Raw genomic sequence first — 20925 nt, forward strand, 5'->3', positions numbered from 1 at the left:
GGAGGCAGCTGCACGTTGCTTCCTGTGCTCTGCACAGCCATGTCATGCCGTGGATGGCTGGCACTAAGGAAGCAGCTGCGTGTCTTCCTCTTTACCCTGTTTCACAGGCTGTGCCCACTCAGGTCTAAGCATTGATGCTGTTTGCAGAGATGCCGAAGTCACGAGAGCATCCTTCTGACTGCACAGAGGAGCTGCCTAACTGCACAGGAGGGAGCTGCTTTCAAACACATCCCAGGCAAGTAATGGGTGTGAGGAGGGAGTTCTTGTTTTCCAGACATTACTGCCTTCACCAGTGGTGGCAGACGGGGAAATTCCCAAGGTGTCATGTTGCTCATGGAGGGTGGGGACAGGGCTGCTGGTTGTGGATGTCGTGTGCTTCCTTTGCATGCTACAGCTTCCCACAATTCGTAGAAGGATTATTCCCATCTCTGGAAGTGTTCCAGGCCAGGCTGGATGGGGCTTTGAGCAGTCTGGTCTAGTGGAAGGTGTCCCTGCCCATGACAGGGGGTTAGAACCAGATGATCTTTAAGGTCCCTTCCAACACAAACCATTCTGTGGTTTTATGAAATGTCTGCATAAATCAGCAGGCCAGGCAGCAGACAGATCAACTGCCCTGCCGTGTTCCTGGGCTTACAGAGATTCCTCCAAATCACTCTATTAACAACAGAACTCATTTTTATTAGATAAGGCAAAATAAACACCATGAAGCTGTGCCAGAGAGCTGCCCCTCACCTCAACCCCTTAGCAGCGACTGCCTACTGGGTTGTACAGTCTCCATCTCCACTGTTAGCTGCCTTTATCTTCTTCAGCTCCTTCTGCAGCTGCTCTTCTGCAGCCAGGATCTCCTTCGGCTTCTGGTACTGTAGGACAGAGAGAAATGCCCTTAGCACTCCTGAACTCCTGTTCAGCTCTGCTCCAAGCAAACCAACTGGGACCTGTTGCTGTCAGCCCAGCAGGGGCCCTCCTGCCAAGGGAGGCTTTGCCATTACCAGCTGCTTCTGAAGCCCATTTAGAGAAGTTGTGCCATCAAGCTAGACACATTTGCCAAGTTCTGGAGTATCTTTTACAGTACAAGTAAAACTTTCCAGTTAGATGTGGAATCCTAACCCCCACCAACCCCTCTGGAATATCCTGGCAAGCAGATCCTTGCTGTGCTGACTGTATGCTCGCAAGTGGTTTTTTTATATATAAAATATGATTTTCTTTTTTTATGCAAAGACAAGAGTTGCAGTTCCTCTGTCTTCCCCTCAGAGGCCCCTCACCCAGCTGCAGCTTAGCAGTGGATGCAGGTGCTTTTTCCAAGGTTTGGCCAGTAGCAAACAGAAGCTCAGGAGGACTCAGGGTGCTCCTCTTGGCCTGTTTCCTCTGCATATGCAGCCCAGCTCTGCTGCCAGGTTTCCCATGGAGGGTGTGCCCTCTGTGTAGCTGACTTCTGCACTGGATAGGACAAGCACCTGTTGCACAAAAGCATCTGTCTGCTCCTTGCAACAAGAAGTGTGTGCCCATGTTGCTAGTCTCTTGCTTCCACCACGTGTGGAAGTGTTCCCTCTCTGACACAAAGAAGCAGGTGATTATTTTTTTATTATTCTTTTTTAAGACTGCAAGACCTCAAAGTGCAGCAGTCCTTGGACTCTTATGCTCTGAGACAAGCGAAACTTAGTGTCACTGAGAGTGGAGGGTTGCTCAGGCTGATGGAGGGAATACATTGAAAATAGGGCATGACATTCTTCCACCTGCATGTCACCTTGAGCAGCAGGCAGGGCCCCTCCTGCCGCCTGGGATCTCTTGGCTAGTGTCAGCATGCCCAGTGTAATCTGAAACTCCCACCGACTGTGTGACAGAGAAGGGGCCGCATGGGTGACCCTCAGCAGATCTCCCTGCTCAGCCTTATTTCCCCACATGCAAGAATTTTAGCTTCTTTGTGGACATAAAGAGAAGGGCAAAGTGCTGTTCTGCTTGGCTAAAGCCTCACCGTGATGATCAGGGTGTTGTTGGCATGGGTGAAGCTCAGGGCAGCTGCATCCAAGGGAAGGTGGTATCGGTCCAGATCAGGAATAGAGAACTTTTTATAGTACCTACAAATGAGAGAGGAGACAGAAATAAGGAAGGTGGGGTTTCTATTCCCCCACTAGCAGTGCTGAGACACAGACTGCTGTTCTACAAGGTGTAAATGAGGACAATAGACCTTTCAGGGTTGGCAGGAGGCCCTTCTGCCATGTTGTGTGACTGCCAGTGCCCCCAGGTTAGCAGGAACACTAGAAACAACCTCCAAACTGGAAATCAGAACTGGCAAAGTCCTGAAGAGCTTTGGTGTGTGACAGCAGGCTTGGTCCTCCAGCTTGCCCTCATGTGTAGTGCCAGATTATGGTTAGACTACTCAGCCCTACCAAGGGCTTTTACAAGCCCTACCTTGTCTTTTTCCCTGCTCATGGCCTCTCATTCCCTCTAAGTAGCAGCTTCCTTTGGCTTTTGTCAAAATAGCTGTCAAAGCTCTTGTGCCATATGACTTACTTTCCTCAGCAAATGACTTATTTCCTCAGTGATGCACCATTTTGTGTTGCAATCCTTCCTAAACCCCTCTTTTTAACTTCTTGCTTTACTTCGTAGGTAACTTCTTGCTTTGGTGGCATGGTGGTACTCAGGCATACCCCTGGGCACAGATCTCCAGGTGTAACTGCCCACAATCACCTGAGCCTCTGCTCTGCAGCATCTCCATGCAGCTCCCATGGTGGCTGAGGTGCTCCTCTGCACTTACAGCTCTCCTAGTTGTTCCTTCCCTGGGTTCTATCCCTGTCTTCCAATAACCTCTCACATCCAAGCAGAGGACAGAGAGGTTTTGCCAGCTAAGAGATTTCCTAAGACTTTGGACCCAGAACCCTGTAGATCTGTGTCTATGCTTGCCTGAGATCTTCTGTGTGTGGCATGGCTTGCCCTGCATCTACTGCTTCTCTCTGGGGCTGCATCAAATACACTGGCTGGTGGTCCTGTGCCCACCCAGAGGCATGGCTGGATTCTTAGTCTGTTCCAGCACTGTTGTGGGCAATCCTCTTCAAGGAATTGGCCTGTAGCTGGTACTGAGGTGCCTGGAGCAGAGCGGGAACAGGCAGTGGCTGCTACCATGCCATGAGGGGTGGTTCTTGATTCAGCTGGCTGTGTGTGAGGCTTGGCCTCTCTGGCTACCTCTGCCCAAATTGCAGTTTATTTTCCAAGTCACGGTGAAAACAGCTACAAAGGGCAAATGGCTCTCCTGGTGCAGTGGGAGGAATGTACACGGCTTGTTACCGCAGGGCTCAAACCGTTCTGTGTTGTCACTGCTGTCGGTATTTGGAAAAGGTGGCAGACATGGATAATAAGGGAGATGTCAAAGGTTAAACAGCAGAGATTAGATGAACACAAAGACATGTTAAGGAAGTGTTAACTTCTTACCGATTAGACAAAAAAAAAAGCAGTACACAGAAAAAAACCACTGTTTCAAAGGGCCTTGGGAGTCATCAATGAAACAGCAGCATTCTGCTGCCCCAGGACTAAGGAGAAGGGGAGAAGAATGGCTTTGGCTGGCCTCAAACTAAAATCTGTGACAAGATCAAAGGAAACCAGATCTGCCTTGCCACCCCCTCCTCCTCCTAACATTACCACTGCCTCTCACTACAATAATTGAATCAGGTTTGGCGTTTGGGGAGGTGGCTTTCTAGGTTTGTTTTTAGAGTTCAGTTTAATGGATTTATTTTACAGCAAGAGGTTTTAAGCAAATCCCACTTGAGCAGCTCTTGCCGTGGCCAGAGGGAACGGAGTGACTGGAGGAAGTGAAGAGCTCCTGTCTGAGCTGGGGAGGTAGCTGATGGGTGGTTATCCCAGCCGATGCAGGCCGATTCTCTACCCTCGCCTCTCACCCCATGGCCAAGGGCAGTATTACACTCTGAGCCCAAGTCCTGGCCGACATCCACAGTATGTATGTGAAATCACCTCTGTTATTTTCCTACTGGAAACCCACTTTTTGTCAGCCCGTAGGGAAAACTGCTACTGGTATGCTGAGAATTTAGAGCTGAACTACTCAGTAGTGACTTGGCAGCCCATCCTGTTACTTGTGCCTCTGGCTGGCGGTCAGGACAGCTCTGTTGCTCAGAAGCAGCGTGGCTGACTTCCAAGGGTTGGAGAGGCTCCGAGGCTTCCTTTCTCTCCCGTAGTGATGTGCACACTCTCTGTGGATTCCATGCTGTTGTTGCTATCTTGGAATTAGCTGCTGAGTGGTGCCTTGCCCTGGCCAAGACCCAGGAGAAATGATCTAAGATATCCTGGAGCCTGTACTAAGTGTGCTAGTGCTGGAGTCTGTCCCTGCTCCCTACTGACAGCAACGTCATTCTTGTCCCCAGTGAGGTGGCTTTCAGCTTTAATTCGAAAAGTCCTTAACTGTCAGACACAGGCCATGAGTTGCTGTTGGGTCCTCTGACACTAGTCTGAGAGAATAAATGTCAGCTGCTCATGGAGGACTCTTCTGAGAGCGGTACAAAAAAGCCTGAAATCAGGTAGGGGGTAGGTAAAGCCTCAGTGCTACACTATAGCCTTACAGCACCTACGCAGGAGGTTCCCACATACACAGGCAAGGAACTTCCCACATACACACCACTGTCCCAGTAGGACTGGAGTAGGTAAGCCTGTCCGTGACAGTATGTGGTTGGATTTAGGATCAAGTCCTCCATTCCTGTCCTAGTTCCATGCGTACCCATGTGTGGCCAGTAGGAATATCATTATCATTTGCTACCTAGGTCTCCCTACTAAAGCACCACTGTTCTGTGAATCCCTCTGTGTGCATTCAGGCCAACATTTCTGTATAAGAGCTGTAATTGCTTGCTGTTTTCTATGGGGTAACTTCCCTCTTTCCAGCCTTCTGGTTTTGAGCCCCCAGGTGTGCTGATGTGCAGATCTCCAGCAGCCCTTTGCCGCGAGACTGCGGGTACCGCGTCGCGAAGCCCTCGGCAGCCGAGGGGCCGCAGTTCTGTGCCGACAGCACCACCTACAGCCACTTCCACCAGCTTCCCTTGTGCTCCCAAGGCTCACTCCGTGCACTGACTTCCCAACACTACAGCTCATCTTGGCTTATCTGAGGTTGTAGATGCTTTGGGAGACGTTGTGTTTCATTCCATGTGAGATGCCATCTACTGACACACTACAAGATGTAGCTTTAAAAGCATTTTCCATTTTTTTTCTTCCAATCTCAAATCTCTTTTGGCGGAACACTGTGGTGCTTCCTTTCCAGATTCAGTCTGTCTATTTTGTTTGCTACCTCCAGATGATATCACTGGCATTGTGACTATAGGACGTGTTTATGCAGGGAGATCTGTCTGTCTGGGTGCCCACAATTTTGCTGTTCATGTTGAATCCTGCAGCATTCTGAGATGCAGTGACTAAATCAGAGGGAGACGATGGAATGTTCTAGCTTCAAGAGGTCTGCAAGACTCTTTATTTTTCTAAGGAAGTGACACCTAACAGGGCAAGAACAGAGCAAGCACCACCCTACTGGAGCCAAGATGAGAAGCCCTCCTGTAAAGGTGTCTGAGGCAGCTGGGAATGGAAATCGGGCAGCAGGAAACATGTGCTGCAAGGTGGGGCCCCTCAGCCCTTGCACACTAGAAGGGGAGGCAGCCCCCTGTGCAATCACTAGCCTGTCCTCTGTGCCAGCCCACCCCAAGGGACTGTCAGCACTGGCAGTGCTGTCCTTACTGACTTCTTGTTGGTGGTCCGGATGACACAGCAGCGCTGCTCCTCCTCCACGGAGACACTGTAGACCTCCTTGGGGTAGGGAAGGTTACGGATCCGCCACTGGAAGCTGCTCAGGGTATCCTTCCTCATGAAGACAGGCTACAGCAAACAAGTACCTTTAGCAAGGCCCCTCCAGCTGTCTCCTCTCCTCCCTGTCTCCTTCCTGTACTACCTTGTGAGACTCTGCATGGGAGTAGCTGTTCTTTCACACTGGAGCATTAGGGAGTAACTCAAGAAGCTGCCTGAGCATCACCTTCCTACAGCTAGGACTGGTCTGCCTTTGCCCACAGCACTGCTTGCAGGAGGCTGAAAGAGTGAAGAAGCCTTGCAGTACAGGGTTACTGGGGCCTCTTCCTCACAGGCAACCAAATACTGAGCTCTGCTTGCTCTAGGAACCTGCTAGGTTCAGTCCTAGCTCTGCCCCAATTTTTGGTGCAGAGCTGTGCTTGTGTTTCAGGTTGGTACAAAAGATGGTGAGAGACTAAAACATCTGCCCCCTAAGCTAGAGGGATGTGAAGATGAAACAGGCTGTGTTTTATTAGGGAGCAGTGTGCTATGCACTGCCTATGCCTTTCATTGCTATCACCTCTGTTTTCTATCCCCTGACTTGTCCTGGCACTGCCCCTCCTGCCAGCCTGCTCTTTCAAGCCAGGATAGTAGTTGGCCAACACAGCAGTACAGTTCCTTTACTTAAGGAAACTACAAATCTCTTGAAGACCCCCAAAGAACCTGAGCCTGTGCCTTCTTTCTACTCAGCCCTGCAGTTTTGGGGTGATTTGTAGCAGAGCGCTGGGTTGCATTAAGGCTGTCTCTTGGTGATCTGCTCTCTACCAACTACTGCTGTAAGCACAAGACAAGGTAGTTTTAGGTGCAGTGGTACCCGCAGACCCTTACATACATTTGAGCTGCTCTCTGTTATAAGCTCTGACTCCAGTGCTCCCAGAAGCGGCGAGGTCGGCTCTCCCACTTCCACCTGCCACTTGCCAGTGCCCCCTAGGGTGTTCTTCTCTCGCCATTTTCTACCTGGAAAAGAGAGAAGAAGGCTTTTCATTCTTCTGCTCTATAAGAACTCCAGGAACTGACTGCCAAAGCTTCCCAGCACACTGAGATGATATGAATATATGTATCTTAATTCCAGTAATTTCCACTTTGGTGTGAGCTGATCTGCTAGTTGGCCTATTCCTAGGTCAGAAACTCTGTACTGAATGCCTCTCTTTTTTGCTACTTGGTACTGAAGCCATGGTGGGGTTGCAACAGGTGCTGTGCTGTAGCTGATGTGGTTTTGGACAAGAGCCATAATCAACACCTTGTCTGCGGTAGTAGAAGCCACCAAAAAGCATATTTCAGCCCTTCATGTGGTACAGACTTGGTGCCTGGCAACTATGATGACAATCCCATGTAGTCCATTGAAGTCTGTTGTGACAGATGGGATGTTTGGGGGAGATCCTGGGCTAACGCAAGGTCTGCTATGCCATGGAGGTCAGAGAACCCTGGCTGCAAGCTGAACCCTACTTCTGACCCTACAAAATTCTGCTACAGACATGCCTGTCTTCCAAAATAGTCAGGGATGATTTGTTCCTGACCAGCTGGTCCCTCTCAACACCCCAGCCCTGAAGGTATAGACCCACTGCCCTGCAGTTCTGCCCTGACCCACGTCTGCTGGGGGCCACCTGAGAGCACCACTTACTCATTAACTGGCCAGTCTTAATGTCGTACTCTTCGGCCATCTCCTTCCCATCCTCGAACAAGTAGTGGATCTTCCGCTTCCCTAGAGGCAAGACAGATGGTGAGAGGAAACGGGATACAGCTACCTCTGGGTGCAGGGCTCTGTTCCACTGTCTGGGGCCCTATCCCATTGTCCAGGACCCCGTCCCACTGCCTGGGGGGACGAGGCACTGGCCCGTATACTCGCGTTGATGGCCTTGTGTCCTTCCCTGGCCCGGGGCGCGGGGCTGTGCCCGGGAGCGCTCCCCTCCGTGCCCGCTCTCTGCAGGACCACCCCAGACCCCGCGGCGGGGGCAGGCGGGGGCCTTCCCGACCCTCGCCCCGCGGTTACCGTCCTGCACCAGCGCCGTCTTGCGGGCCGCCCGCAGCCGCTCCAGCCAGCTCGGCACCGCCATGGCGGCCGCGCCGTCGCCGCGGCAACGCGGAAACTTCCGCCGGCCCCCGGAAGCGCTTCCGGCCCGGCCGAGCTGAGCGCGGCCCTGCCCGGCCGCGGCCGCGGCCCCGCTCTCCTTCGGGGCCCTTCCGCTCTCCGGCTGCGCCCCCCCGGCTCCCGCCTGCCCTCGGCTCGCCCGGGCACAGCCGCGAGGTCTGGGGTGTCGTTCTTGCCCCCGAGGTTGGGGGTGCTGCCAGCCCCGGGTTGGTGGCCTTGAAACCTTCACGGCCTGAGGAGGCTGGCAAGGCAGGTTTGGTACCCGGCGCGTGGGTTGTGCTTTAGAGGAGTTAAAATACAGCCTGCAGAAACACGCTTCCGAGCCCTGGAACGTACTTGGGCACCCAGAACCTTGGCAGGCTTTTGGTCTGGGCTTTTCCTTTATGTAATAGAAAGGATTACTGTTTCCATAGGGCTCTTTTTGGTCAAAACGACCGGAAAACTGAAACGTTTCAGCGAAGGTGAGTTTTAGAAACGTAGCAGGGTTTCTGTTCCCCTGGAGCTGAGCTCTTCCTCGCAGAAGCAAGGACTTGATCGAGCTCTGGGTTGGTCTTCAGAGGGTTATGTTTAACGCTCAGATGAGAAGGTGACCATAGCAGGAAGCCATGGCCAGGTGGGACCATTTTCAGCCTTTCCAGGTTTGGAAGGATAGGTTTGTGTTGGACTGTGTGTGAGAAACCTCTACGCGAAACCCAGAGTGCTGTACAGAGAGGAAGCCAAGCTGGTGTTGACTCAACGCTGTAGCCACATGGAAGGGGCTGTTGGCATATACAGTGATTCAGGAAACTGGGCTACAGAAAACTGAGCTTCCTTGTATCCTGGTAGTTCAAGCTCCATAGTTTGTTTTTGCAAGGCTTGTAATGGTAAAGCTGCAGTTGTACCCATATTGAACTCGGCTAGTTAGTCTTTAGTAATTTGCTGTATCCAGATGAAGCCAAGTTGGGAGTTTTCCTCTTATGGCTGTGTGAAGCACTTGGTGCGAATCAGCTGTTTTATCTCAATAGGTGACTGGATTTCAGCCCTGGAACAAGAGGTCTCTTGGGAATGTGCTTAAGAAATACCCGGGAAATAAAGTTGCTTCTTTTGGCTGAGCAGATAGGAGCTCTAAAACGTTAAAGTAGTTGAATGCTTTCCATTGTAAGAACTCAGCTGTAGAGGTTTCTAGGACATTCAGGCAGGGTTGACTTAAGCAACTTTCTGAATTTGGTTTTTCTGACCTTGTGGGCTGCAATCCTTGATTTCGGGTGCCTCCCTCAGGTTGAGCATTTTTGGAAGGCAACAACAAAAAAAAAGAACTTCAGGACAACAAAGACAGTGAGCAGCAAGAGTGAATCTTGAGTTGTAATTGGGTAAGATCTAAGCAACCTTGTTCTTTCTCATTTGTATTTAGCAATTGCTGCTAACCTTCCCACCGGGCCTATGGAGCCACGAGGGATTGTCAAAGCCTTTCCCAAGAGGAAGAAGGTGAGGGATGACTCGGGGAAAAGCATCCCTCCAAAGATCCCAAAGGAGGAAGGAACAGAGATACCTGAGGGTAAGTCCTGTGTCCCTATGATGTGGGATATAATACTTACACCCAGCTTGTTAACTGCAAGTGCTGTTCCCCAAAGGCTTTTTCTGGCCCTCAGTGTGTTTTCCTGTAGAGGTCATGTCCAGCTTGCTTTGGTGTGTCCAGCGGGAGCCACTCCCAAAGACTGCCTGCCAGGGCTGTTGCCATCAAGTCCTGTGTGAGAGATGTAGTAGCCCTGCTGGTCTGGGGCACTTTCCCTTGTCACTGTGTCCCTGCCCCTGTGCTTTCCTCAGCAGAGTGGCTGAAACCAGTCATCGCCTACGTGTTGCAAGCCGGCATTGGCCAGGCCAGGGCCGAGATCTTCCACAGGCAGATTGTCCAGAACGGGGGTGTCGTACACAGCCAGCTCTCCTTGGAGGTGACACACGTCATTGTGGCTGAGGACATGGACTGCGATCGCGCCTTTCGGCTCCTCAAGTTAACCAAGCTGCGCCCGGGGCTGCAGCTGGTGAAGGCATCCTGGCTGAGTGCTTGCATTAGAGACCAGAAGCTGCTGAGTACTGCTGGCTATGGTGTCTTTATGCCTCCCAGGTATGCAAATGCTACACTGCCATCCCTCCCTCCAGTTCTTCTGTCCTAAACTGCACAGCACTAAAATCTGACCTCTGCTCAAAATCTTGGACTGTATCTCCTTGCAGCTCCTGTGAGCATGACTCAAAGTTCTGTGGGGTAGCAAAACATGTAATAGGGCCCAGGCATATTACCATAAGTCCTTTCACTTGCTACAGGCACTAAAGACACATCTTCCTGATCCATCAGTGATAACAAGATGTCTCTTAAAAATGCTGAGGTCTAAATACTGTTTCTTACTTATTGCAGATGAAAGGTAGAGAATTGGCAACTAGGCACAAGAGGAAATAAGGAATGGAGCAGCAGGCACAGGTTAGGAGCAAAATGTTTTGGCAAAGTTTTGGAGAGAGAGCCTAAGAATGAGGTAGGTAGGAGTGGAAGCTGCAGGTCAGCAAGGTAGATGGTAACTGGGGAGTTGAGCTAAAACCAGAGTAATTAATCTGTGATCTGAGAGAGTACAATTCATATGGGTTGTTTGGTCCAGTCCAAAACATGCAGAAGGATTTCTTGGTCAGACTTCTGGGGGCTGGGAAGTCCTCCTTCCCCTGTACTAAGACATCCAATCCATGGCAGGTACCTGGAGGAGGGAGAGTTCCAGAAAGAACAGCAGCAGATCCTGGACAGAGTAAAAATCCAGCCCCCAGCAGAGACGGGAGCAGTGAAACCAAATACTGAATCACAGGTGGAACATTCCTCACAGCGAGGCTTGGGCACCCTTGGACAGCAGCAACTGGCTGAGGTGAGGCTTTCCTGCACAGATCCATCTCCTTGTGAACAGATCCTGCATGCTGCTTTTCCTGGCAAAGAGCATCCCTGATCCCTGCAGGGATACAATGTGAGATTTTCTCAGCAAGGGGAAGGTGTTTGGATGTTTCAGTGAGTTGTGTGGCTAGACTCAGGCTGTGGACATGGTTACTGCTTCTCTTTGTCCTTTTTAGATGTTCAGAATAAAAACAATGCCCCTTAAATTGCTGTTCCCATCAGAACATTTCCAGCGGAAGCAGGCCTGGTGCTCTGATCAGGCCAAGGCTCACTATGGTGATATTCACTTATGTCCTTTGAGGAATATTCCCTGTCTGAGAATATCTCCCTTTCAGGAAGCTGTCTCTGATATTTCATCTCATATTCCTGCCTTAGCCATACGGACCAGTTCTTCACTCCTTGGCAAACACCCTGTTCAGACCCATGTTTGTACAGTGGATCAGGTTGCTACCAGAAGGATTGTGGAGGTGTTCTTAAAATATCTGTGTTGGGTTATTAGTGGCCTCTGCAGTGAGTCAGCTTCTCTGGCCTGCTGTTAGCTTTCCTTCCTTTCTCTGTATTTTTGCTCAAGTTTGCTGAGTTCTTCTTGGGCATTGGTGTCATTCAAATCTATCTGTAGCAAGGTTACCTCAAACATCCCCAGCAGCTCCCTTGTATTGCTGGCATCTGCTTTGCAACACAGTCCAAATTTTTGTTGCAGAAAACCCTGCAATTACTCTTTACCAGGCAGCTCACTGAGGGCACAAAAGCCACATTTGTAGACATTTCAGTAAAATCCCTTGTCCCAAGCACAGACTGTGTGACTTCGGGAGGAGTTGGGTACCTTGAGACTTTAAAGACAGCTACTTGACACCCAGCTACAACAGTAAAGCTGAAACTTAGCTTAGAGGTAGCTTCTGTTTTTTAAGCACAGAGTCTTTTCTAGCTTGGGTGGATGTTTTTTCTTTAGGAAATTATGAGTGTGCCAGTGTTTCATACTAAACACGGACTGATGGGGGAGTTCTGCCTTTGGATGTAAACTCCTTTGAGGAAATCCTGTTACCAGTCAGACTGTAGCAATCACTTTCTGACTGGCATTCAGATGCAGTCTCTGCAAGGCAGCCTCAAGCAGTGCCTGTTACTCTCTGTGAACCCCAGGCTGCCTGTCTCCCTCTCAAGTAGCCAATTGCTACCAGTTGGTTTTGCACATGTGGTTGTAAAGAGTCCATCAGCTTTGCTGACAAAGCGTAGAGTCAGGGATTTAAGGGCTGTTTCACCTCTGTGACACTGCTGGCCAAGAGGATGGGAATTGCTTCCAGCTCCAGCTGCAGAGTTCTTTGCATTGTGATTGGATAACGTGTCCTTAAATGCTTTTAAGGGGCTTACTGACTTACCTGAGCACTCTGAGGCTTTGCTGCCCTTAGAGAGAACAGCATCTTAAGGGAGTTGCATTTCAAGACAAACTGATATAGTCTGTCAAATCCTCAGTCTGACCCAGTCTTCAGAGTTATAAAACAAGACTGCAAAACACATCCTGTCTATTTTGCTGAAAGACTTCAGCTCTGTATCTTGCAGGAATTGTGTCTCCAGACCTCCTACCTCCTCAGCCAGCAGAACCAGAGGTTGTAAGGATGTGGCTCTGACTAGGCTGACACTCTGCAGAAACTCATAAGAGGACATGGTGTGCTGCATGTAATTGCTGGACCGATCCCAAACAATCCTGCACCGCTCAGAGTTACTTCCATGACATGGAAACTGTTGGATCTTCATAGACCCCTGTGTTTATACATCAGGGGAGATGGGGACCCCAGTGAGCAAAGCAGTCTACAAAGCCTCTGTGCGGCTTTCCACTTCTATCCCCTTTTGTTCATTACCTGAAGCCAAGGCTCATTGTTTCTTAAGTCTACACAGAGGCATCCTAATGCTGAGGGTATCAGCAAATGCATACATTGGTTCTTTCTTCTGTCACTGAGGAATGTGGAGTCCTTTGTGTCATTCCTTCCTCCCCCTTTTCTCTTGCAGATAGCCATGGGGAAAATGAGAGGGTTTTAATTTACTACTCTGTTAAGATTTTGTGCCTGTAAACTGAAAACAAAGTTCAGTGCCTATCACCAGTCATCTGCATCATGGGGTAGAAGTTGCTGAGTCTGAATGTGAGAGATGTGCCTGTGCTGCCACCAGACGGGCTAAAGGTTTCCCAGTGGGAGTAAGGGAGTCAGGATCTCTGCCAGCCAGGGATTTTGGCATTGTCATACCTTGCTGCTGGCAGCAGTTGCTCACTTACTCAGTGTCTTAACCTCAGTTGGGTCTCAGGGACTTGGCTGTAGGAGGGGCTGTGTGCTTGAATCACAGGTGGACAGCAGTATAGTCTCCTGTGCAGTGTGAGATGTGCATGTGTAGCTTGATGCAGTCACTTCTAGAGGTGGCAGCTGGAGCATGGTATGCCCAGAAGGGAGGGTGGTCAGTGCTCTGGCTTCCTAGTCTCAGAAATAGCCTGTGCCAGGGGGACATATGAGGCATGCACTTACTCTCACATGGCTGCTTTCTGATCTCTCTGTAAAGAAATACTCTGATGATGAAGACAGTGAAGGAGAAGATGCTGGTGTCACCCAGGGAGATCTGGAAGCATTGATTTCTGGCCGCTACCCTGTGAAATCATCAGAGGAGATCAGTGACAGCTCTTACACAGTGGCCCAGCCTCCCAGCAAGTGGGTTTGTGCCCAGTCTTCCAACACCAAGAAGGAAAATCACAACCAATGCATCACAGAGAAGCTGGAAGTGCTGGCAAAGGCTTACTCTGTCCAGGGAGACAAGTGGAGAGCTCTGGGCTACTCCAAAGCAATCAACGCACTCAAGAGCTACCACAAACCAGTCACCTCCTACCAGGTAAAACACCTCCCCAGGGGGGTGGAGCAGGGAGATAGACCTTCGATGGAAGTTCTATAGCAAGTGCTAGTTGGGATTTATTGACCACACACAGTGTTTTCAGAACAGCAGAAAAATGGAATCTGAGCATTTTAGGGCCAGATCTGAACACTCACAAGATAAATGCCTTCCTTGGACACAATGCAGGGACATTTTCACCTTCCTCTTCATCAACAGCAACTGGCCACCAATAGAGATAACACATAAAACTAACTGGAGTTTTATGGACTGTGGCAGTCCAGCAGTGTGTTCATGTTTCAGTCCCACTCTGCAGGCTTGTCCTTTTCCACTTGAATTGATCAACCAAGGTAAGTTTGGGCTAGAGAGGAGGCTGTCAGGCAGAACTAGTCCTGCCACTTACCCTTTACTCATCAATTGACTAACGAGGGTGTGAGTCAGTAGCAGCTCCCCAGCTTGTCTTTGCTTTTCCAGTAGCAGCTCTGGTTTCTTTCTAGGAAGCCTGTAAAATCCCTGGGATTGGGAAGCGGATGGCAGAGAAGATCCTGGAGATCTTGGAGAGTGGGCACCTGCGCAAGCTGGATCACATCAGTGAGAGAGTGCCTGTGCTGGAGTTATTTTCCAACATCTGGGGAGCAGGGGTCAAGACAGCTCAGATGTGGTACCAGCAGGTAAGTTCAACATACAAGGCTTTCAGGTTATGATTTGAAGACCACTGCTGAGTGTAGAATTACTTTCACAAATAGTTTTAAATTGCCAATATCTACAGGTAAGATTTAAGTCTGTTTTTTTGGGAGGAACTATGAGGCTGGGTCCCATTGTATCTCAGCACCCAACTGAGATTTTAGTTGTGGTGGGATGGGTAGAAGACAAAGATGTGGAGAGGAGGAGTGGGAGACATGCTGCCTCTGCTCTAGCATCACTCCTTGGAGCTCATGTCACACTAGTCATGGCAATGACATTGCTAAGAGCCAGGCTTGAATCAGGGCATCTTGCCCATGAAAGCTCCTGATGCACTTGCTGGCTGTTGGCCTGTAGCTGTCAGAGCAGCCATCCATCTTGTCTGGAAGTTGTAAAAGTGAGGTTGAAATAATTGTGCCAATAGGAGCAGCCCAGCACACTGGATGGGTTCCTTCTTTAAAAGCAGTTTGTCTCCTGAGTACGAGCTAATGAAGCCTGGTTTCCTGTAGTGTTTGGTTTGTGACTGGATTCTTGATTGTCTTAAAAATATGGTTGTGTTCATGCTGTTGGCTTTCCCTCATTGGGATATTGTATGTGTTCCTTTACTTGCAGTATGTGTTTTCCTTCAGGCTGTAGGGACACCATGCCTTAGGAGCAGTAGCCTTCTGTCAGAGAAGGGGTGGAGATTAGAGACGTGAATGGGTAGTAGGATTGCCTAAATCTCTTCTTTTAGAAACCAGGCCCTAAAGTGTTCTCTACATGTGATCTCAGAAGCTGTGACTTGGCCTGAACTTGAGACAGGCTAAATACAATCTCCCCAAATTTTGGTGGAAAGTATGTGAAGAGCAAAGTCTTGGTAGGTGTCTGAATATCAGCACATGGTCTGCACTAGGGTTTCCGGACACTGGATGACATCCGCACCAAGGCCACTCTGACCAGCCAGCAGGCTGTGGGGCTGAAGCACTACACGGATTTCCTGGAGCGCATGCCTCGGGAGGAAGCTGCAGAAATAGAGCAGACCGTGAGTAGCTTGGCCCCAGGCCCTCAGAGTGCAGTACCTGCTGGGACATGACAGGAAGGTACACGCTGTGAAAATGGCCCTTGTGTTACAGCTGAGCTCTTCAGCCTCTCCTTTGAGTGGGGTCAGTGCTTGGGGGACCTTTTCTGGGCATGGGCACACAAGGCACCTAGTTTGGCCCATAAGAAAGTTCAGTGTGAGTGCCTGGCAAGGAGGAGGATACTTCACGGGGCTCAGTTGTACACACTGCTTTGAAAAAGGCTGCGTGTGGCATGGTGGGATAAGAAGGTTCCCAGCTCTGCTTTCCTGCCTCTCATCATGTCTGGAATGGCTGCTTTCAGCTCAGGTCTCCCTGGTGCTGCTTCTCCAGAAGAAGCTGTGAGCACCCCGTGATCCAGTTGTCAGTCAGAGGACAGAGGGTGGATATCCTTGCTGGAAGCAAAGGGGATCCAGGCTGCAAATGAGTGCTGCTCTAGGATCCCTTGGCACTTCATGACTATGGGGTGCTAAGCCAGTGTACCCTAATGTGAGCAGAGAGCCTGGGGAGCACACTGTCATTGCTACCCCTGTGCTCTCCAGTCACCATGGAAGCAGCAGCCAGTGTGACCCTGTCACTCGGCCACAGGGCCTGGCCACGAAGAATACCCTCCTGCCAGGCTCCTGCTGGGGTGTCAGTCCTGTGTGCCGGATTAGCCATTTTGGTGGTGAGTGGTCCCTTTCCCAGGCAGGCTGGGCTGAGGAGCTGGCTCTTGGGAGTGGGTCTATTGTTATCTTGATGGGATTACTGTGCTCCCCTCCATACACACACCCACCCCTCTGATCCAGGCCCAGGAGAGAGAATGAGGGATTAGTCACTGTCTGTGCTGCCTGTCACAGTGAGATCTGAGGAGCTTTTAGGCTCTTAGGTGGGGCTGGGAGTTTTCTAGAAATCTTCATTTAAAGCCAGAAGGGGGGCAAGAACACCAGAGGAGGGCTTGCTCCGCATGAGAAAGGCTTGTGGCTTCTTGGAGCACCTTTGGGGCAAAGGTTAATGGGTTTATCTCTTGCTAATGAAGGATGATCCCCAAGAGTGACAAGGGGCTGTGGGCACAGACACTGCCTTGCCGAACCCCAGCCTCTGTGATGGCCTCATCACTGGGAATTGCTGAGCCCCTTATTATTTGCTGCCAGCAGGGTGATTGGCACAATCAGACCAAGAATACTTTAGGCCTGTCCAGGGACTTGGGAGCCTTTCTTAAACATGTAATGAATGAAGCCATCAGAGTTAGCACTGTCTGCACAAAACAGGAGCTGGGGTCCAGCCTGGAGAAGACTGTAATAGGGGAAGTTCTGATTATGTGTTTGATTGCTGGCAACAGCATGTTGGCATCCAAACATAAAATGCTGAGATAATTGTGCTTTCTCTGGGTCAGGAAGCCTAGCTCTCCTGCAGAGGCAGAGGTCTCAGCAGAAATGAACTCCAAGGGGTACTCACAGATTTTCTGCTGTATAGGGTCCTGCTGGGGACACTTCATGAGCCCATCCCTGCTTTTGAAACAGGACCTGTGACTATCACCTGTTGAACTTACTCTCTTTGTGGGCAGAGCTGGCAAGCCTTGTGCCTGTAGGGCAGCTGAAAAACCTCTTACCTCTTGCTGTCTCAGAAATTGAAGGCTCTGAAAGCTTTGCAGTACTTTGCCCCTTTAGCAGTGCTGCATCTTCCTGCTTGTCCCAATCCAGTGCTCCCACAAGGTGATGGTCAATCACTGGATAGTGTGGCATTCTGCTGGGTGTTAGCAGGACGGGGTGGAGGCCACCCTGGCTCACTCCTTCCCTGACAGCAGGCCAGCCTTCTTGGTGGGGCAGTGTGCCATGCCTGTCAAGTGTATGGAGATTCTGGAGATGCAGGACAGGTCTCAAGGCACGCACAAGATCCTTTGCTGCCGTTATGGAAAGGGCATGGCGAGGCTGGTGCCTGACTCCTCATCCCTCTTTCTTGAAGGTCAGACAAGCTGCCCTGGCCCTGAAGCCTGGCCTCGTGTGTGTGGCCTGTGGCTCCTACCGTCGGGGAAAGGCCACCTGTGGAGATGTGGATGTGCTGGTCACTCACCCGGATGGGCAGTCTCACCGTGGGGTGTTCAACAAGCTGCTCGACAGCCTCCGCAGGAGCGGTAAGAGGGTGGGGAAGCTGCTCTTAGAATGGCCAAGGTGAGGAGGCACTGAGGTGGATGGCATTCATTGACGGAGAGGTGATCACTTTTCCCAAGGATGGGACATCATGTTAGTCCTTTCAGTTACTGCCCCTGGACCTGGCTCAGCTGTAGTGTTAAGGAGGGAATAGTGCTGCAGCTCAGCACATTATCCCTGGGGTCCCACAGCACGTTATGAGACATCTCTGCTGCTCTCTGGGCAGTGGGGAGTTCAGCATGGAGGTGTCAGTCTCTACAACTCAGCTCCTCTTGGCCTGTTCTCTCTCCCCAGGCTTCCTTACAGATGACCTGGTGAGTCAGGAGGACAATGGTGATCAGAAGAAGTACCTGGGTGTGTGCCGCCTGCCCGGGCCAGCGCAGCGTCACCGCCGCCTCGACATCATCGTGGTGCCATACCAGGAGTTCGCCTGTGCCCTGCTCTACTTCACGGGCTCGGCTCACTTCAACCGCTCCATGCGCGCCCTGGCCAAGACCAAGGGCATGAGCCTGTCGGAGCACGCGCTCAGCTCGGCCGTGGTGCGAGGCCCTGGGGGTGCCAAGGTGTCGTCTGGCCATGCTCTGCCCACTCCCACCGAGAGAGATGTCTTCATTCAGCTGGGGCTGCCGTACCGGGAGCCCTCGGAACGAGACTGGTGATGCCTGGTTGTCACCCTGGGCTCACTGCTGTGCTGCTGTTTTTGAAGGATCTGACTTCCCCAGTGCTGCTCTTTGGTGCCTGCAGGTTGAGGAACATATCCCAGCAAACTGGGGCTCCTTGCAAGCTTGAGGCCTGGCTGCTGGGTAGAGCTCTGTGGCTTCCTCAGCAGAAGCTGTGGGCTGGAACCACCCTGGAAGTGCTGTCTTGGTGCAACTACCAGAAGGGCTCACTGCCCATCAGCTACCCTGGCCCTGCTCTTCCTGGCTTTGGAAGACTGGGCTGCAGAACCTTGTGATCCAGCCCCTGACAGTGCTTGGGAAGAAGGGAAGTGGAATGCATCTTCCTCTGTGTCTAAGCACTGACACTCCAAAATTTCTGTCTTGAGCTGTGAATGAAGGTAACAGCTTCTAGCTTGGCTCTCTGATGGGCCTTCCCCCTTCTCACTACTGCTGGCAGCTGCTACTGCAGGAGTCACAAGCGGTTAACCTGTGCTGCTGCTGTGTCCTGTCTGAGCTGATGTGTCCCTTGGTGGGTCCCACTGCACAGGGCCAGGCTGTTGTGACTGCCACCAGCTTTCCCTGGTGCCAGCTAAGCCTTGAAATAGATGTAGGGACCTGAGGTGCTGTGCCTGCTTGCTCCCAGCCTTGTGTGCTGGGCATCCTCCAGATTTACTGAGAGCCCTGGTCTGGCCCAAGAGCTCCTTTCCTTTCAGTGCAGGAGAGGAACAGAACTCACAGCTTGGGGAGCTGTGCTCAGGAAGGATTTGAATGTAATGGCACTGAATGTAACCCAGCAGGGCTGTGTGTCTGTCTGTAGGAGTCATGGAGACAAACACAAGGAAATAGTTAAGTTCTAATTGGGGCAAAGCAAAGCTTTTTTCCTTTTTTTTTGTGTGGAAGCCATGGAGTCATCTGGTCTTCGATCAGGGAAAGTGTGTGTGTGTTTGTGTATGCATGTGCCTGTGGCTGGTCCCACCTGTTCCATGGGAGTGAATTTTATTTCTCAGGAAACCTGGACTATTTTATATTGTGGAGATGAATTTCCCAGAGTTGTTGAGTGCTCTGTCTGTTACAGGTATTGCAGTGGTTGCTCCTGGCAGAGGTGCCACGGTGGGCATCTCTTGTGCCAGGACCCCGGGGCTCCTGCTCCCTTGTGGGGGATCTGGCCCTGTTGCACATACCATGACAAAGCTGCGTGTTTGCTGCTAGGGCAGGCACAAACCAGGTGTCCTGTGGCTGCTGGGCACCACCAGGGCTGGGGCTTTCCTCGGGTGGCCCAGACCCCAGCAGTGGCATTTGTGCTGGGACACCTGAGGGAAATGAATGTCTTTTGGCCTGTCTTGGTGCTTTGAAATTTGAAGTGTAATAAATAAATCCCTTCTCTCTTTTCCCTTGGTATCTGTGTCTTTTTGCTCTCTGCACTGCAGCTGTTGGGACTTTCTCCTGTGGCTTACCAGGAGCTCCTCCTGTGCTGGCCCGTTTCTCTGGTTGCAGTGGAGGTGGAGAACATGCAGTAGAGACTGTCACACTGTTGGACCAGCACTTCTGGCTCTCAGGGCAGGAAGTTGCTGGCCACCATCCTCCCATACCATCCTCTGTCCTGGCATCCAGCTGGCCACATGGCTGAGCTGGGATTGGCTGTTCCCAGAGAAAGGAGCGATTCTTGAGCTCTTTCTTCAGGTGTGGAGTCAGGAAAGGATTGCTGTCAGCTTTTTCATATTCATCAAACAGTAGAGCATGTGGGAGTTGGCTGCTGTTCTGTCTCCTGTTCTCTGCCTGGATCACAGCTCAGACTCCTGAGCATGGAAATGTTTTAGTTATCCAAGGGGAATCTGAACATCCTGGAAGTCAAGGGTGCACAGGAGATGAGCAGCAGGAATGATTGGCTTGAAAGGGAGATGGAGAAGCTGGAGGACAGGGGCTGCTGAGGCACAGGCACGGCAAGAACTGAGCTGGGTTATCCAGGAGCAGAGGGGAGGCAGCCTCGGACCAGGGGCCCGTCAGGTCCAGGGCGAATTCTTTGTCCCCAGGAGGGCTGTGCAGCCCAGGGACCACCCCTCAGGGAAAGGGGTCCCCATCCTTACAGTCAGCCAGCTTTGTCTGAGCAGCACCACATCTGGCCTTGTCCAGGGCTGGGGATAGTCCTGTCCCACAGTAAGGTTAGAGGGGGAGGCTGCCTTATGTCTGACAGGCCATGAGCCTTTTTCTGCCTGGGCTGAGGCAGAATGCAGGGCTCAATGCAGAGCTGCTCAGTTTTGTGCCTTGATGAGCACAGGTTTGCCTCCAGCTCTGGATGCCAGGGCAAGCTGCTTCTGGAGGGCCAGGGCTGCCTCTCTCAGTGGGGCCACGTGCTGAAGACATCAGTAATGGCATGGGAAATATGGCATTGCTGGCTCCCTACTCCTTCTCCTTTGTCTACCCCTCCTCCAGGGCCACAGTTCACATGCAGGTGCTGAAGGGGTGCTGCAGCAGTACCTGACCCTGCTGTTTGTCCTGCTTTTATTTAGGGAGAGGCTGGACATGGGGATGTGTGGGGTCAGGGCTCCTCAGGAGCAAGACTTTGTGCCCAGTCCCTTGGGAAATGTCAGGGAGGGTGGCCCTAGTACATTCGTGTCATGTGGAGGCCATTGGGGCAGAAATCCCACCAGTCCCCCGCTCTGTGAGGGAGTGAGCTGGATGTCTGTTCGTCCCCTCCCACCCCACAAATCCCTGCCCAGGCTCTTTG

General features: G+C 51.3%; 2 protein-coding genes across 4 annotated transcripts; one reads left to right on the forward strand and one right to left on the reverse strand.

Annotated features, from left to right (window-relative positions):
• Positions 1 to 657: 657 nt before the first annotated feature.
• DPCD (deleted in primary ciliary dyskinesia homolog (mouse)) lies at positions 658 to 7916 on the reverse strand. Its single transcript, XM_069019876.1, has 6 exons — positions 7814 to 7916; positions 7445 to 7525; positions 6656 to 6780; positions 5723 to 5856; positions 1973 to 2075; positions 658 to 860 (listed from the first exon to the last, which is right to left on the reverse strand). The coding sequence occupies exons 1-6, from the start codon at positions 7875 to 7877 to the stop codon at positions 756 to 758; spliced, it is 612 nt and encodes a 203-aa protein (XP_068875977.1). The 5' UTR covers positions 7878 to 7916; the 3' UTR covers positions 658 to 755.
• Positions 7917 to 7947: 31 nt separating this feature from the next.
• On the forward strand, positions 7948 to 19588 carry POLL (DNA polymerase lambda). Of its 3 annotated transcripts, none has more exons than XM_069019873.1 (9): positions 7948 to 8161; positions 9303 to 9446; positions 9716 to 10013; positions 10626 to 10791; positions 13356 to 13679; positions 14174 to 14347; positions 15250 to 15378; positions 17357 to 17525; positions 17836 to 19588. In XM_069019873.1, exons 2-9 carry the CDS (start codon positions 9332 to 9334, stop codon positions 18198 to 18200), a joined length of 1740 nt encoding a protein of 579 aa, XP_068875974.1. In that variant the 5' UTR covers positions 7948 to 8161; positions 9303 to 9331; the 3' UTR covers positions 18201 to 19588. The 3 variants fall into 3 exon arrangements, with proteins under 3 accessions (XP_068875974.1, XP_068875976.1, XP_068875975.1); XM_069019875.1 differs by having other exon boundaries at positions 9719 to 10013; XM_069019874.1 differs by lacking the exon at positions 7948 to 8161 and adding an exon at positions 8291 to 8373.
• The last annotated feature ends 1337 nt before the right edge of the window (positions 19589 to 20925 follow it).

The sequence above is a fragment of the Aphelocoma coerulescens genome, chromosome 6, assembly GCF_041296385.1.
Source record: "Aphelocoma coerulescens isolate FSJ_1873_10779 chromosome 6, UR_Acoe_1.0, whole genome shotgun sequence".
Lineage (NCBI taxonomy): Eukaryota > Metazoa > Chordata > Aves > Passeriformes > Corvidae > Aphelocoma > Aphelocoma coerulescens.